Below are 14,783 nucleotides of genomic sequence, written 5' to 3'. Positions count from 1 at the left end.
CCCTTCCAGTTGGGCTTACATTGAAGAACTGAAATCTAGAACTGACTTGTCTAATAAAAGTCTCTCTTTAATGCTATATTATTTTTCCAAATGTAATTTGTGTGTGTGTATGCTGAAGAGTAATATTAAAACCCTGGCCCCTCCCAAAAAGGAAACCAAAGTCTAGTCAAGCAGGACACTCCACTTTTGCATTAAGAACACATTACTCAGAAACCATTACTCCAAGTGCCTTCACCAGCTGTAGCTGGTAGATCCCCGCATTAACATGAACCTGTGGAGTAATGCAAGTTGACAAATTTGTCTCTTGACCTGCTAGCTCACTTTCTTCCAAGCTCTTTTTCAACTCTTAAGTAGTTCAATAGCCTGCAGCTAGTCATTTGGAATTAACATCATGGACTACGAGCACATTAGCAGCAAATTAAATACCAGATTAAAAAAAAAAAAAAAAAAAAGCTAAGAAATAGGGACTTGCATCATTTCATCCTGCTAATAAAATATGCTTGTAGACAGAGGGGACTCAGAACAGAGAACTCCCTTCATCCTCAGCGTAGGCATGTGCATACACTACTTAAGGGCGGATATTTAATGGAAGTATTCAGACTGGATTAAAAGCTATGCCTAGTATTGCTAGTGAATAGTTAACAGAGCATGAAGCATTTCCCTTTGCCCTCCTTCCTCGCTCCCATCAGATTCTCCAGTGGATGATGAAGCACAAAGTTTGAAATGTTTATGGAAAAGGGACAGTAATGAAATACTCAGTTCCCACAAAAACGCATGTGACTTAAACCACTGACACTTTTAGAATTAAAGTTTTAATAAGCATACCTTGAAACATACCTTGAAAATATTTCTAAATGTTTTTGTGTAAGAAGGAAGACAGTTAGCAAGCTTAAGTGGCAAAAAGACTGTCAAAATGACTGCTTTAGTCATGAAGACAGCGGCTTATTAACCTTCCTCAACTCTGCTTCTCTTAACCGGACTGAACTACGCTGCTGAAAATAATTTTTGATCGGGAAAAACAAACACACCACACCACCCGCCTCACTAACACACAGCTGATAACTAGCTTTCTTTGCAGAGAATCGGTGCCAAGAACCACTACAAACCTTCAAAAGAAGGTATTCACATGCAGCTGCATTTTTACCAACCAGAAAAATAAGAGGGAAAGGAGACCACTTAAATCCCAAAGCAGCAGTTCTGTGAAAGGATACAGATGAAGACAATGCAGTTTCAGCAGACCTTTAACTTGCTGAGATATCGTAATTGCAACCGAAAGGCAGGACGGGAAGGAAGCAAAGGAGCCCCTCCAGGTTTTTCTAGCTGCCCTCAGAGACAAGAGAACACTGCAGTTCTGTTAAGGTTTGTCTAGATCATTTGTTGTCACATATCTTTGGATTTATGGAGAAAGGGATTCTTTCTTTTTGTTTTCGTAAAAAACAACAAACAAACAAAAAAAATCATACCATCAGCACATCCCAAAGTCAAATGCACTCCTGGCCAGTGTTACAGGCAGTACTCACACCAAGAACTTCCCTTTGTAAGTGAACTCCCACTCGTTCTGAGAGAAGGAACACAAGATGACACACTGTTCAGATCAAGCAGCTAGGACTAAAAGCTCCAGATGCAGTAAGGACTAGAACATTTTTAAGAATATTCCTATGCTGAAGATCTCTTAAAAGTGCTAGAGGGTAACGTCTTAAAATCTTCAAATATTAAAACAAATGATATATCTCCCTTCTATGCAGTTAAAAAATAGGTAGATAGTTAGCCACTGCCAACGAACACAAATAACGCAGGTATAACCTGAGGTATTTCCCATGTTTAAGGCAGTGCTTACCGATTTTGGAATTTGTGGATTACTGAAACTGCTGAGCAGTTACAGAAAACCAGCATTCAAAGGTTGATACTTTGAGACAACTTTCTGGCACACACTTATAAGTTTTAACCACAAAATGCCATTAGAAGAGCTGCTTAGTTACCTTCTGTGATGTCTGCACAGATACAACCACGGGGCATTACTGAGCCCAGGTAACAGAACCCTCGTGTATGCAAGCAGCAGAAAAGCAAGGGACAGTCAAGTGGCAGGGAGGCACGCAAGACACCCATATGATTTAGACTTGTTTCCACATACTGGCTTGGATGCTCCTGTGAATCTCAAGCAGGCTTTCAGTTGGGTTATGTGCTGAACTAAGTTCTCTTCCTGTTTAAAATCATGACTGAACATAACATAAACCAGTTATCAGTTATTAACAACATATTAACAAAACTTTTAATCATAACTAAGGAGCTCCAGCTATATCAGGTGACTTTTTCCAGAACTGACTTACCACACTGTTCCAAATGCCCAGAATTCCTCATATTTTCCTTTCGGAATATGAATCTATTCTGGGTCCCAGTCTGGACTGTGGACTAAACAATTTCAAACATGAAAGAATTAACTCCAGTTATGCCAGGACATACAACTAAAGCAAGGAGAGTATGGCTTTGTATTTACACACATTTGGTAGGATGCATTTATCTCAAGTGTAATTCAAGTCCCCAGCTAGATTCAATCATTACTTTGTCTCTGAAATCAAACTACTGCTTACTCAACCAACGTTTAACTGCATATTGCAGAAGTCTGCCGTGCTGCCTCCCCCTGATATCTGCCCCATAAACTTGGAGCTATCAGTCAGTATTAGGTCTCCACAGTTCTGTCCCCAAAGACAGTAAAACAAGTAAGAGGTAAAGGTTTCAGAAAACATCTGCAACGTTCATCCAGAAAAACTGCCATGTTGTGACCTGCTAGTTAAACAGTCTATAATACCCAATAGTGTTTCCTTTACGAGAGAGGAGATTATAGAACCATAATTATTCCAATAATTGGAGAGATAAAGTTTGGTTAAGGTTATCTAAGGATCTTGAAGCCTTTTCAGGCTGCAGACACTATTAGAGGAACCAGCAAGCACATTTATTTGGTGAACGTCTCAATGTACCAGCTGCAAAAGGCATTCTAGAAGTGAACTAAGAACTAGTAAAGCAGACAACTCTGCATGTTAAAGTGATGTTATTTTAAATAAAGCTTGACCTGTAAAATACAGAAGGAACTAATCTTACTACATTGAAGCCATAAACACTGATAAAACACATAGGAAAACAAGAGCTCAGTCACATGCTAACTGAATATATCAAGGAAAGAATTTTAAATGCAGTAAACCAGATTCTCAGCTTGGAATTCTGCTAAATTCTCTGTTACTAACTCTTGAGTAATCAACACTAGGACACTTAACTTTTTGGGCTCTCATAGTCCTTTAAAAAACAAAATTCATGAAAGGTTGGTAATTGAACTTTTCTTATATTCATTTTTATATTATGACAGCAAGTAAGGCTATTATTCCAGTATAAATATACTACCATTTCATCAGATTAAGTTACCTTAACTCCAGAAATGGGCAATGTTCAACTATTTCAAGCTTCTCTGTTGAAAGCACACAAAATTACAAGACCTTGTACAGTTGCAAACTATTCACTTTGAACTGCAGCTACAAAGCTCTATTAGATCTAGCCAAAGAACATCCAGCACTTAAACTGAACATTAGTCACCTGCAATTTAACACAGTGAGCATTAGCACTAAGATCAGCAGTACTTCCCTAGCCCACTTTAAGTTTACAAAAAATAAAAAGGGGGGAAGGGGGAAATTAATGACAGAACTAGAACCATACAACACACTTCAGTAAGTCACACAATATTCAAACTTCCTCCTTTACAAATCTCCATCCTCCATTATCCAGGAATGAATTTAAATTGGACACCAAGCAAACTTTTCTTCCAGCAGAAACATTCATGGCAATATAAACGTTAAAAGTCACAGCAGCGAGTTTGAACTGGTACTTCCTTACCTGTTACTAGAAAATTTAGAAGTTTTATAGAATACAACAGAGCTGCTGATACAACAATTACAATTCAACACCCATATACAAAGTTCTAGGAATATGGTCTAGTTATTCACAGAGAGAAAGCTACTTAATTTTATATTCTATAACCAATGACTTCCAGAAAACAAGTATGGGACCATTAAGGGAGGAAGTGACCACACTGCTGATAGAACTGCACTGGAATGAGGTATGCACAATCTACAGTACTTCATCATATGTTATGGTGATTTTGAACCACATACTCACATCTTACCCCAAAAATAAAAAGAAAAAAAAAATGTTTACTGCAACGGAAGAGCAAAGCATTTTAGTTTAATTCTCAGATCTGAAGAAGTTTGAGGACAAAATGAAATAAACCACTAAACGCCTAAGAGCAGCAGAAAGATCAGCTGCGTCAGCTCTTTAAGGAAACCCCAAATTTAAATCAGAACTAGCAGAAATAATAAACATATTACTGTTATATCAATGGTCTTTCTTTTGGAATCTACCCTCTAATCACGACAAAGAAAAACGTGAACCAGTTTAAAGCCATCCCACAACAAGTTGTACACAAGTCCTACTTCTTGTGAGAATGATACTCAATGATTTCACATGGGCAAGTCCCACTTGCAGAAACCCCAGGTCAGGCATCACTGCCCATCCCCAGAAGCAGCTGTTTTGCTTCTGGCTCTCAAGGGACCTCCCTCAAATTGCATTGCCTAGCATCTTCCTTCCAGCCACCAATTTTGCATATTGGAAAATCCTCCTGTAAAGTAGTTTCCATTACGAGCTACAGCCCGGAGAATGGAAGTGCTGCCTTTAGATTGCTCTGGGGGGAGCTGCTCTAAAACACAAGAGGAAATTAAGAGTTTTAATTGACCAAAAAAAAAAAAAAAAAAAAAAAAAGGTGAAACACAGACGCTGGTTCGCTGGTTTGACTGTACCTAGGATGCTTTCTGTGGGCACCATACCCTTTTATGAGTGGTGCCCAGCACAGTTCCTGTGCCCTTCATACCACGTCTTGAATGTCCTCTCTCAAGTACAGAGCAGCTGCATTCAGCTGTGTGGAGGTAGCTCCCTACAAGAAGAAAAGTTACATCTCGGGCCTTTAAAAGACAGTTTACAGAGGAAAATAATCAAAAGAATGGTGTAAAATAAAGTTCACTACAAAGCTGCAGTTAACTGTAATGACTGCTTGTTGAAATACTGGTATATGGAGAAACTCTACCATAGTGAAAATTTGAATCACTAAGTCTGTAAACCAGAGGAAACTTGTAACATCTGATATCAGACTTCCTTCTCTTTAGCTGCTAGAATCATATTTTTAAGCAACAACCTCTGGTAATGAGTCTCTGATGACTCAATCTCCAAGTGCTTAAAATAGCTTTGAAAAACTGAGTCACAGGAATTATTACCCAAGCATAACATAACGTCACACAGAATCTAATCACTTCTCCAGCTTCCTAACACAGAGTTTAGTTACACAGAATCAGGCTTTCAAACGAGAAGCCTTGCGCCAGTAATTGCAGGAATGTAAAATAACCCTCTTATTGCAGAGCTTCAAAAGGCCACAAAGCCAGAGACAAGAGAGTAGAAAACCTGTATCTTAATAAAATAATACAGTGCCAGTTTTTCTCATGCTGTTTAACTCATCCTGACATCTCACGATATCACTAGCTCAAGGACTTGGGGTAAACTTGCATTACCATGCATTTTCACCTTCCCCAGTACTTAAAAGAAAAGAAAGAAAATAAGACTAGGAAACAATTTCACATTTATTTAGTTTTAACTTAAAAACAAGCAACTTTTTATAAAATTAAGATGATTGAATTTAAAGGATTAACAGAGAAAGGATGTGATAGATGAGAAACAACCACAATCTCTCTCTTTGTATTAAGTCATGATTTGTTGTATTTTCTAACAGTGGAACATACAAACTAGATTAGGAAGTCATCTGCACAGGAAAGTTTCATCACAACTCACAGTCATATTAAGACAATATTCAGTTAACAAATCTTAAAATACAACTTCCTAGAAAAGACTTTCAACTTTCAAAGTGATGACAGAAAACAGACTTGTGTAATGTGAAATTTGGGTATTTTGGAATACTTATTGAGGGATATTTCACTTTCCAGCTGCAAATCAGAACAGCAAGAGTTGGTTCTGCCCAATTCATAAGGCAAACATACAAACAGTTTCACGATGACACAACTGGGAACGCGTCAGTGAGACTTCTTTCCGAGAGCCTTGCACTGGTAAGGGCAATACCGAATGGAAAGAAGTCAAGCTGATAGAAAGGACACACATCTGAGAAAAATAAGTTTTAAATATCTTCAGTGCTGTTATTTCCCCTCCTCCCCAATATTCATATATAAATCGTGATCTTCTCTCACCACATTTTTTTTTTTCAAATTCAAGCATACAACAACATTCATAAGAGATATTCTAAGGTGATTAGATGGACAAAAGAGCCTTGAACAATGTATCTCCATGTATTCAAAATACCGAAAAGCTATAGGTTCTTTTAAGAACAAAGTATTCATTCTAAGAACGTTCACCTCAAAGGACTTCCTGCCATGAAAAAAGGCCCAGTCCTATAAACAGAACCACACAAGTGAGTTCTTAAAATAGACAGGGCATGAAACAATACAGAACGTGAGGCTGGGATACAGGTGCCCAAGGTTACAGAGGGACAAAAAGCCTCGATATTTGTACCAACAGGGGTCTAACCTCACAGAACTGATCAATACTTATCTCTAACCTGTGAAAGTAATGTCACTAACTTCACCACTACTACTCTTATAAATGCAAGTTTGAAGGATCACCTTCTGATTTCAACTTCAACGGTAAATTAAAGCCTTCTCTGTATACTAGCGGCACAGGTTCCAAAAGACCAGTCTTGACCATCAGCATGCACTTAACCTTCTGGCTTCTCCTGTTAGCTCTTCTGAGAGTATGACTTCACAAATCACAAAACCATCAGGCTTATCAAGAAAAAGAATTACTTACATTATTAAATAATAAACGCCCCTAAAAATAGACCGAGGTAGATAGCACATTATTTAAAAGTCAGCATACCCCTTCCTGACATTTCTGGCTCTCTCTACTCAACAAAACTCAAAACCAAAAGAAACTGCAGAGTTGAGAGTGAAGTTGAAATTTTGCAAACTTTAATGAGGAAAGAAGAGAAAGAAGAAAGGCTAGAGTCAAGAAGTAAGAGGAAAAAAACCCAAATATTTAATAATGGGAATCTGATCTGCATTTGGAAATTCTAAGTATATATTTTTACTCTTAGGCACTTTTTGCTTTTCTTTTTATTCATAATTTAAATAAGGAATTAGTGTGCTCAATTCAACATTTCTGAAGGAAGCATCCAAAATAAAGTATCCAGCTTGATGCATCTGAACAGATTAAATACTGATCGGCAACTGCCTACCTGTAAAGTCAGGCTCAGTTAAGTTGCCATTCCTCAAAATATTTGAGGTTGTGATCTCTTAAACAATCTAACTATTTTTTTTTCTTTTAACATGGCTCAGTTTTTGCAGCATGTGACCTTGAGCAAGCCTTTAGGGAAACAGAAAGGCCACAGCCAAGTTACAGCAATGATACACAAGCAGCCAGCCAGACTAAGCACTGCCACCAAAAAGCTCATATTCTCCTTTTCCTGTTTTCCCCTTATACTTCCACCCTCCACCACGAAGACTGTTCTCCCTTGTCAGACCTTCTGTGTTGGCTCTGAGCAAGCTGTCAGCCGCTTCACCTCCCTTAACCAGGGGAAAGCTGTCCCACCATTTTCACCTAGCTCAGAGACAGGCCTGGCAAGCACGGGAATCAACTCCTAGTAAGTTCAGAGAGCCTAGGAGTAAGCAGTAAGGCAGAAGGAGCAGTGCCAACTGCTTGGACAGAGTCACGGCCTTCAGAAGATTTAAGATTTACCCCAAGTCCCTGCAACTATCCCTGCCCTGTTTCAATAACAGATTGCTTCTTTTGCCAGTTTACAAATATTCTAGGAGAGCATTAGTAAAGCCCTTCTTTGATAGAAACAGCAGTCTTATCCTTTAAAAAAATTGCATTATTTCAATAGAAAATCTCATTAGCTTAAATGGTACAGGTAAGCGCCATGAGATACAAGACTGCAACTGTATCTTCACCCTGCAAAACTCAAGGAGTTGAACTGATTCAGTTTATCAAAGCAGGAATTAAGAGCAAACTGACCAGAGTTTACAAACTAGCTATGGAAGAAATGTCAGTCATCCCTGTTACTCCCCCAAAATTCTAATGATTTGACAGAAGTGTTTTTATAGCTAGCAGAAAAGAGGATAATAAAACTGGAAACAGAAGTTAGGCAAATTTCGATTCAAAGTAAAATGAGCATCAACAGCAAAAAGAGTTGATGGTTTAATTAAAAAAAAAAGACAGGCTGGATTTTCCATTACTGAAAGAGTGCAAATCTAGATTGAACCCCACCCCCCACTCCCGGAAAATATATTCTAGTAAAAACATGAATTAATTCAGGAAACACTAATAGCCTGTGCAGTGCAGGCCAAATCTGATTGACAGTCACCCCTACTAGATGCATAGGTTCATATGCAACTGAAGTTTGAGAAATTCACCCCCTAGAAGATTAATCACAGCTTATCCTTGTTAACATTTTATATACAGTTTCAATGTATTGCATATTTCTTACAGAACTAAACTAATTTGGAAGGAGAGGAAGCAGAAGATGGGAAATTTGTTTTACAATTTTAAAAAACAAATCTGTCTTTTCAAACGAAATAGTTATGGGTTAGTTGGCAGAGTTCCTAAATGCTGTTTATTAAACACAGTCGCTCACTTGCACTATTGAAAAAAAACAGTCCTTTTTCTTTTTTTATATAGCTGACATTACAAAAAGTGTAACCGATTAAAATCCAGAATAGGGTAATTAGCAGAGAATGACAAAGCTCATGGGTGAAATGTACAGAAAATAAGGTCAGCTTCTGCTCTCAGTTACCAGTATATCAAAATGAAGAAAAAAAAAAAAAAAAGTCTTCACTATCACTTCTTGATGCTAGCCTTCAAGTTAATTACCATAACTCACAAAGCATAGAATAAAGAAAACCCAAATACTTGCATCTTTCTCACCCAATTTGAATAAAGTTGTAGTTAGTAAGTTAGAAATCATTCACTCATCATTCTGGCCATAACAACACCAAAAGTTTATTTCAAGAAAAATGAAGTGCAAATTCCCAAATAAACGACTCCATGTCTTAGGCACAGAATAAGCATAGTCCTGCACACTCTCAGTATTAGATGAAAAACTGTATCATAGTCCAAAGGACAGCAGATAATATGCATTACTTCATATATGTGTATATTAGTATGCAATTCAATTTTTCTTAATACCTGCAATAGTTAAATGTATTTTCATATTATTCGTACACACACCCTACAACTCTGTGGAAAGAGCCAATATTAAAACGGAGTTTATTAAAAACATTCTAAAACCTGAGCAGACAGAAACACAAATTTCACTACGCTAATACTTTTCAAAGGGCCTAAATGATTTTGAAGCCCAAACCACTTTCTTCTGTGCTTCTGAAAATGTTACTAGAGTATGAATAACCACCTACTTCAATGGTTACTGAGACTGCCACTTATCTATTAGATTCAACATATTCAAGATGCAGATTTCTCAGCTATTGAGAAACACAATATGAATAGATGTACTGCATGAGAACCATCTGAATAGAAGGAGTTTTTTTAAACTACAGGCCAAGTTTACGGAATCAGATGAATCTGAAAGTGCTACTTCAAATATCAGAAAGACTTCTGCAATATTCAGACAACTTTCAGATGACATTTGCTTGTGGATGTTAACTCACACCTACACAAAGCAGGAACAAGCCAGTACAGTCAAGTCACTTTTATAAGTAGCATAGTGGAAAAAAAAATACTAATATAGTAAATAAATATTGCTAATTTAGAAAGAGGCCAGTTTCAGAGAGGATGTGCCAATTTTGATGGCTGCATTAACAGCAGGCACTGTTGAAGAACAGCACAACACAATTTCACTTCCTGCAATTATTATTATTTTTTTGAACGCACCCTATTATTAACAAGTCACATACTACAGACTCGAGACTCCCACAGGAAAAAAGGAAGGAAAGGAAAAAAGCGGGGGGGGAACCCAAAACACATAGCACGCCTCTTCGCCGAGTGACAACCAAGCAGGTTTCTCCCGACTGCTTGGGAACACCACTTACGGTTTCCCCTTTAGTAACCTTATTTTACGCGGCAGGTACGCGACCGCACCGCCGTGTGTGTGTGGAGGGGGTGTTACACCTCCCTCCCTCCCTCCCTCCCCGGCCCCTGCGCCCCTCGGCGCCGCACAGGCCGCGGCCGGGCCACGCCGCCCCCCACCTCGCCCGTTGGCAGGGCGCGGCGGCCGCAGGCGAAGCGCCGAGGCCCGAGCGGGGCAGCCGGGGCGGAAACGGGGCCGAGGACAACTCTCGCCTTCCCCGCGGCCGGCGCTGCCCCGGCGGCGGGGAGGGGACTGCTCCGCTCCCCACCCCTCACCCCCCCCGGCCCCCCGGCCCCCCGGCCCCGAAAGGCGGCCGTTGCGCACGCGGTGCCTCCCCGCGCGCCCAGGGGCGCCGCCGCCGCCCGCCCAGCCCCCTCCGCGGGGCCTGCTGGGCGCCGCCGCCGCCGCGCCGGGGGCCGCTCACCTTGGTGGCCATGGCGCTGCCGCTGCGGGCCCGGCCGCCGCCGCCGCTCTGCTCCCCGCCGCCGCCGACCGCTCCGCTCCCCTCCCCGCGGCTGCTCGCTCGGCGTGTCCGACCCGCCCGCCGCTGGGCCGCGCAGGCGGCTCCTCCTTAACCGCCCCCCCGAGCCGCCGCCGCCGCCGCCGCCGCCTGGGGGCCGCCGGGCGGCTGAGCAGGCGGCGCTGGGCGCTGCCTCGCGGCGCGGCCGGCCCCGCTCCGGCCGCTGGGAATGCGGCGGCAGCGGCTCGAAGCGGCTGTGCGCGCCGCCGCGGGTGCGCCCGCTTGGGTGCGCGCAGACGTCTGCGCTTTGACTTGGCTCAGCGGATGCTTAGGTTCTGCAAAAATAAATAAATAATAAATAAATAAATAGCGTAACTGTTGAAGACTGCCAGGGAGATTCCTAAAAAGCAGGTGTGCTGCTATGGAGTGACACAACTATAGCCAGGTTTCCCTGTCCACAGAAATTACAAACCTCCCTTCTGCTGTTGGTATGATTTCCCACTGAGACAATTTTATCAAAATGAAAAAAAAATAGATCCACTTTTTTTTTTTTTTTTTTTTTTTTGAGTTGCAGAAAAGGTTTCTTTTTAGGTAGAACAAGTGAAGTAGTTTCTGTGGAGGGCGAGGGTGGGGAATTAAGAGGAATCTAGCTGTTTAGGAGCCACTATTTTTCAAAGAGTTGAACAGGTTAAAGTGAGATGCTTTTGAACCCCATTATTTCAGTTTTTAACTTCTTCAGAGTTCAATTAAATATGGGCGATGGTTCCAGTTTTTTATTCTTTGTAACAGCAATCTCTGCAGTGAAACCACGAATGGCCTTTTATGATACTGCAGTTAATTTGAGGTGTTCCATTAAGGATCGCTTTTGCTGTGTGGTCCCTCCTAGACTTGCATTTCATGCATTTTAGTAGCCCTTTCTGAGCAAACTCTGTCATCTCCTGTCTTCTCTGTATAGTAATGAAGCTTGTCTGCTTTCTTCCCAGTAGTCTTTCCAGCATTGCACATTTTGAACTTGGTCACATTGGTGGCCTAGTGAAGATGTTTGTTGCCCTTGGTACAGGTTAGGTGGAGACAGTCCCTCCTCCATCTCTACACAGCGTGGGAGAAGGGCCCTGCAAAAGGCTGATTGAACAACAGGAAGAATGGTGGAAAAACAAGCTTCAAAACTTGGATATGGACAAACCTGTTTCTTTCTAAATCCACAGGAAATAGTAGAGATTTATCCATAGCTGGAAAGAAATATTGCACACTGCAGATACATTTTGTCACGGGCATTGTTAGAGCCAAAAAGAGAGGAGCTCTGGGAAAAAAAGCAAAACTTTCTAGTGCCTGCTTACGTTTATGCCTTCTTCAGAATATCAGCTTTTGGGGTAGAGGTCCTAGCATGTGCACATACCACAGGGTAAAGGAAGTATAGCTGTGTCCACCCTTCTAGAAAGGAAAAAGGGCTGGGGACTGACTGCTGTCCCTGGGGCCAGGTAGCTGTATCTGCCTCATGTGCACACTGCCTCAGGTTAGCTCACTGTACAGCAAGTTCGTCTAGTTGATAGATAGCTAGAATGGTTTAAAGTCGAGTTAGCTACTTTAGAAGTTAACGATTAAGTGATGTGGATGTTCAGGGATCTTGTGCTCAAGGATACTCCCTAGCCCTCTCCCCTGTAAGCTGGCCAGACCTGCTGCAGAGAGGGGGTAAGGACCAGTTCTCACAGGTAGCAGGCTGCAGCCTGGAAGGCTTCTGCGCCTAGAAACATTGATTTTAATTGGAGAAACTTTTAACATTATTAAAAATGATAGAGGTGTGTGAAACCAAGGAACCTGGTCTTGTCTTATTTAGGGATTCTTGGCTGATAGGTATATGAAGCACCCTATATGCATTCACTTTGCTTTGATATGTGATTTATAATGCACTGGTGGCTTTTGCATAAGCTTGAGTCTGTGTCATTCTTTACTTGTGGTCACAAAAACTGCCAAAAAAGCTTCAGTGTACAGCTGCCAACCAGTATGCTTTCACAGAGCCCTGTGTGCCCATCTGAGGGAAAAGAAACAAAGTCATGATTTATTGGGCCTTTCTATATGCTTAAAATCTTTGGTTTACAGTCCTCTTCTGTGAGCTACTCCTAAAAATAAGTCTTACTTGACATGTTTAGGGGATGAAGGAAATTTTAGCATTTTTTAAGGGTGAAAAGAATGTTCTAGGAAAATTATTTTGATGAGCTCTTGCCAATTCTATTTGCAATTAATTGCTGTTAATTCTTGCATCTACAGAGATTCAGAATCTCAGGAATCACCATGGATGCCAAACAGACATTTCTTCTTAGCTGCAAGCTTTATTATTGCTTAGCACTTAAGGGCCGAATACCAATGAATTGCAAATGAATTGCAAATGAATATCACCTAAAATTTCACAAATTTTCCAAAATGGTTAATTTTCTGCTACCAAGCTGAGGTACTTAAGGATAGATTTTTTTTTCTCTTTTTAAGCTCTAGACATAAGAAATCTCACAGACTTCAGCTGGGTTGTTCACATACTTAAGTATTTTGTGAGGTTGGAAGTAGTGTGCTCTACATGGCTTACCAGCTCTCAAACACAGTTGTCTCTTTATTCACTTTGTACTAAAACTCCAGTGGATGCTTTAGTAGTTAAAAATCTCTACCTCCAAGAAACCCCACCAATAAGAGAAGAAAACCTCTTACTTGGTGCATCAGTTACATTTTTTTAGTGTTCTCTTTATAAGCTTCTACTAAATACATGTTTTTGCAATTAACTTGTCTACAGTAATTTCCAGGAAGAACTGCCTCAGCAGAATTCAGTGAGAAGTGATCCGCTCGAGACGACTGCCTAATCAAATGAAAAACTCCTGTCAACAGCTCTCTGCACATTTTTTAATTGAAGCTGGGCTCTGGAAAAGGATATGGAGAACACTCCCCTAATACTGTTCTTCTGCTGGGCAAGAACTTTAGTATGTAACTTCAGGATGACTGAAAGTCAGTGTTCCTACAGATGCTGACAGATGCTCCCAAGCTTCCTAGGGAACAATAAAGAAAAAAAAATAGGTTATTCAGATAACCGTCAAGCTGGAAAACAGCTACAGAAAGAAAATCTCTGCAAGGAGCTTGCAGGCTGCTCAGCTGCTGTCCTCGGGTGCTTGGTGGAGTGTTGCCCGCTTGAGCGCTCCCTGCTCGCGGGCTCTGCCCTCAGCATCGCCTGCCTAGTGCAAAGGGGGGACCCCAGAAACGACTGGTGTCACTGAGGAGTTTACTGCAGCCATGGAGGGACCATCTGAGATGATTTCATTATCTTTAGTGAAGTAAGTGGCAACAACTTTGCAAATGGAGTCAACCATTACATGTCAAACACATTTAATGTCAAAATCTTTTCAGGAAGCGTACTGAGAGTATATTGTTCTAGTTCTTTATTTTCAAAGCTATTTTATGAAGTGAAAAATGTGGGGTTTTAAATATTTTTTTCTGATTGAGAGGGTTGAGGGCTTTTGATGTGAGGTGGGATATGTACTCAAAATTATACAATAACATAAGTTCCACATTGCATGCTTTTACCTCAAGAAAGAAAAAAAAATACAAAAGCAAATTCAGTTTTGTAATAACACTGCTAATTGATCAGGAAAGGCTAACAGTGACTAGGAAATAATTTACAAAAGTAGTTTGAACTTTTCTTACACCACTTTTTAACCACCATGATTGCCTTAATTGCCTGATACGCCTCTTGTTTTAAAAAAGAGCAGAGATCTCAAATGTTCAAAACCTTTAAATAAATTAAGTAATGACTCGATAAATCAAAAATAACAGTAGTGTATTCTTCATGGGCATAACTCATATATACACACTATTTCATCTACCTCTCCCTTCTGAGGTGGTTCTACTGCTGTGGTTGGTTTCCCTGTGGATGATTGGGCAAGTCTATTTTGGAGCTGAGTTAAAACTATTTCTTTGGTGCTTCTGAGAAATTTGCCAAAGAGCAATATAAAATATTACTTCTGCCCATCTCACACTCACAAATTGGACAGAAAACTGTAAGTGCCATCACATACATGAAACAATGTTATTTGCACAGAGCAGCAGTGGAGCAGCTGGTGGATCATGTGTGCACATCTCTCTGCACAATAGGGTGTCATTTACAAATTCTGC

At 40.7% G+C, this 14,783-nt stretch overlaps 1 protein-coding gene across 2 annotated transcripts in view; it reads right to left on the bottom strand.

The window, feature by feature from the left end:
• SNX9 (sorting nexin 9) overlaps positions 1 to 10,701 on the bottom strand; it is a 64,698-nt gene extending 53,997 nt beyond the window's left edge. For both annotated transcript variants that reach the window (XM_062572419.1, XM_062572420.1), the window contains exon 1: positions 10,602 to 10,701. In XM_062572419.1, the coding sequence (XP_062428403.1) occupies positions 10,602 to 10,613 (12 nt within the window). In that variant the 5' untranslated portion in view covers positions 10,614 to 10,701. The remainder of the gene's footprint in view (positions 1 to 10,601) is intronic.
• Positions 10,702 to 14,783: the final 4,082 nt, after the last annotated feature.

The sequence above is a fragment of the Rhea pennata genome, chromosome 3, assembly GCF_028389875.1.
Source record: "Rhea pennata isolate bPtePen1 chromosome 3, bPtePen1.pri, whole genome shotgun sequence".
Lineage (NCBI taxonomy): Eukaryota > Metazoa > Chordata > Aves > Rheiformes > Rheidae > Rhea > Rhea pennata.
This window is presented reverse-complemented; position numbering and strand designations above follow the sequence as displayed.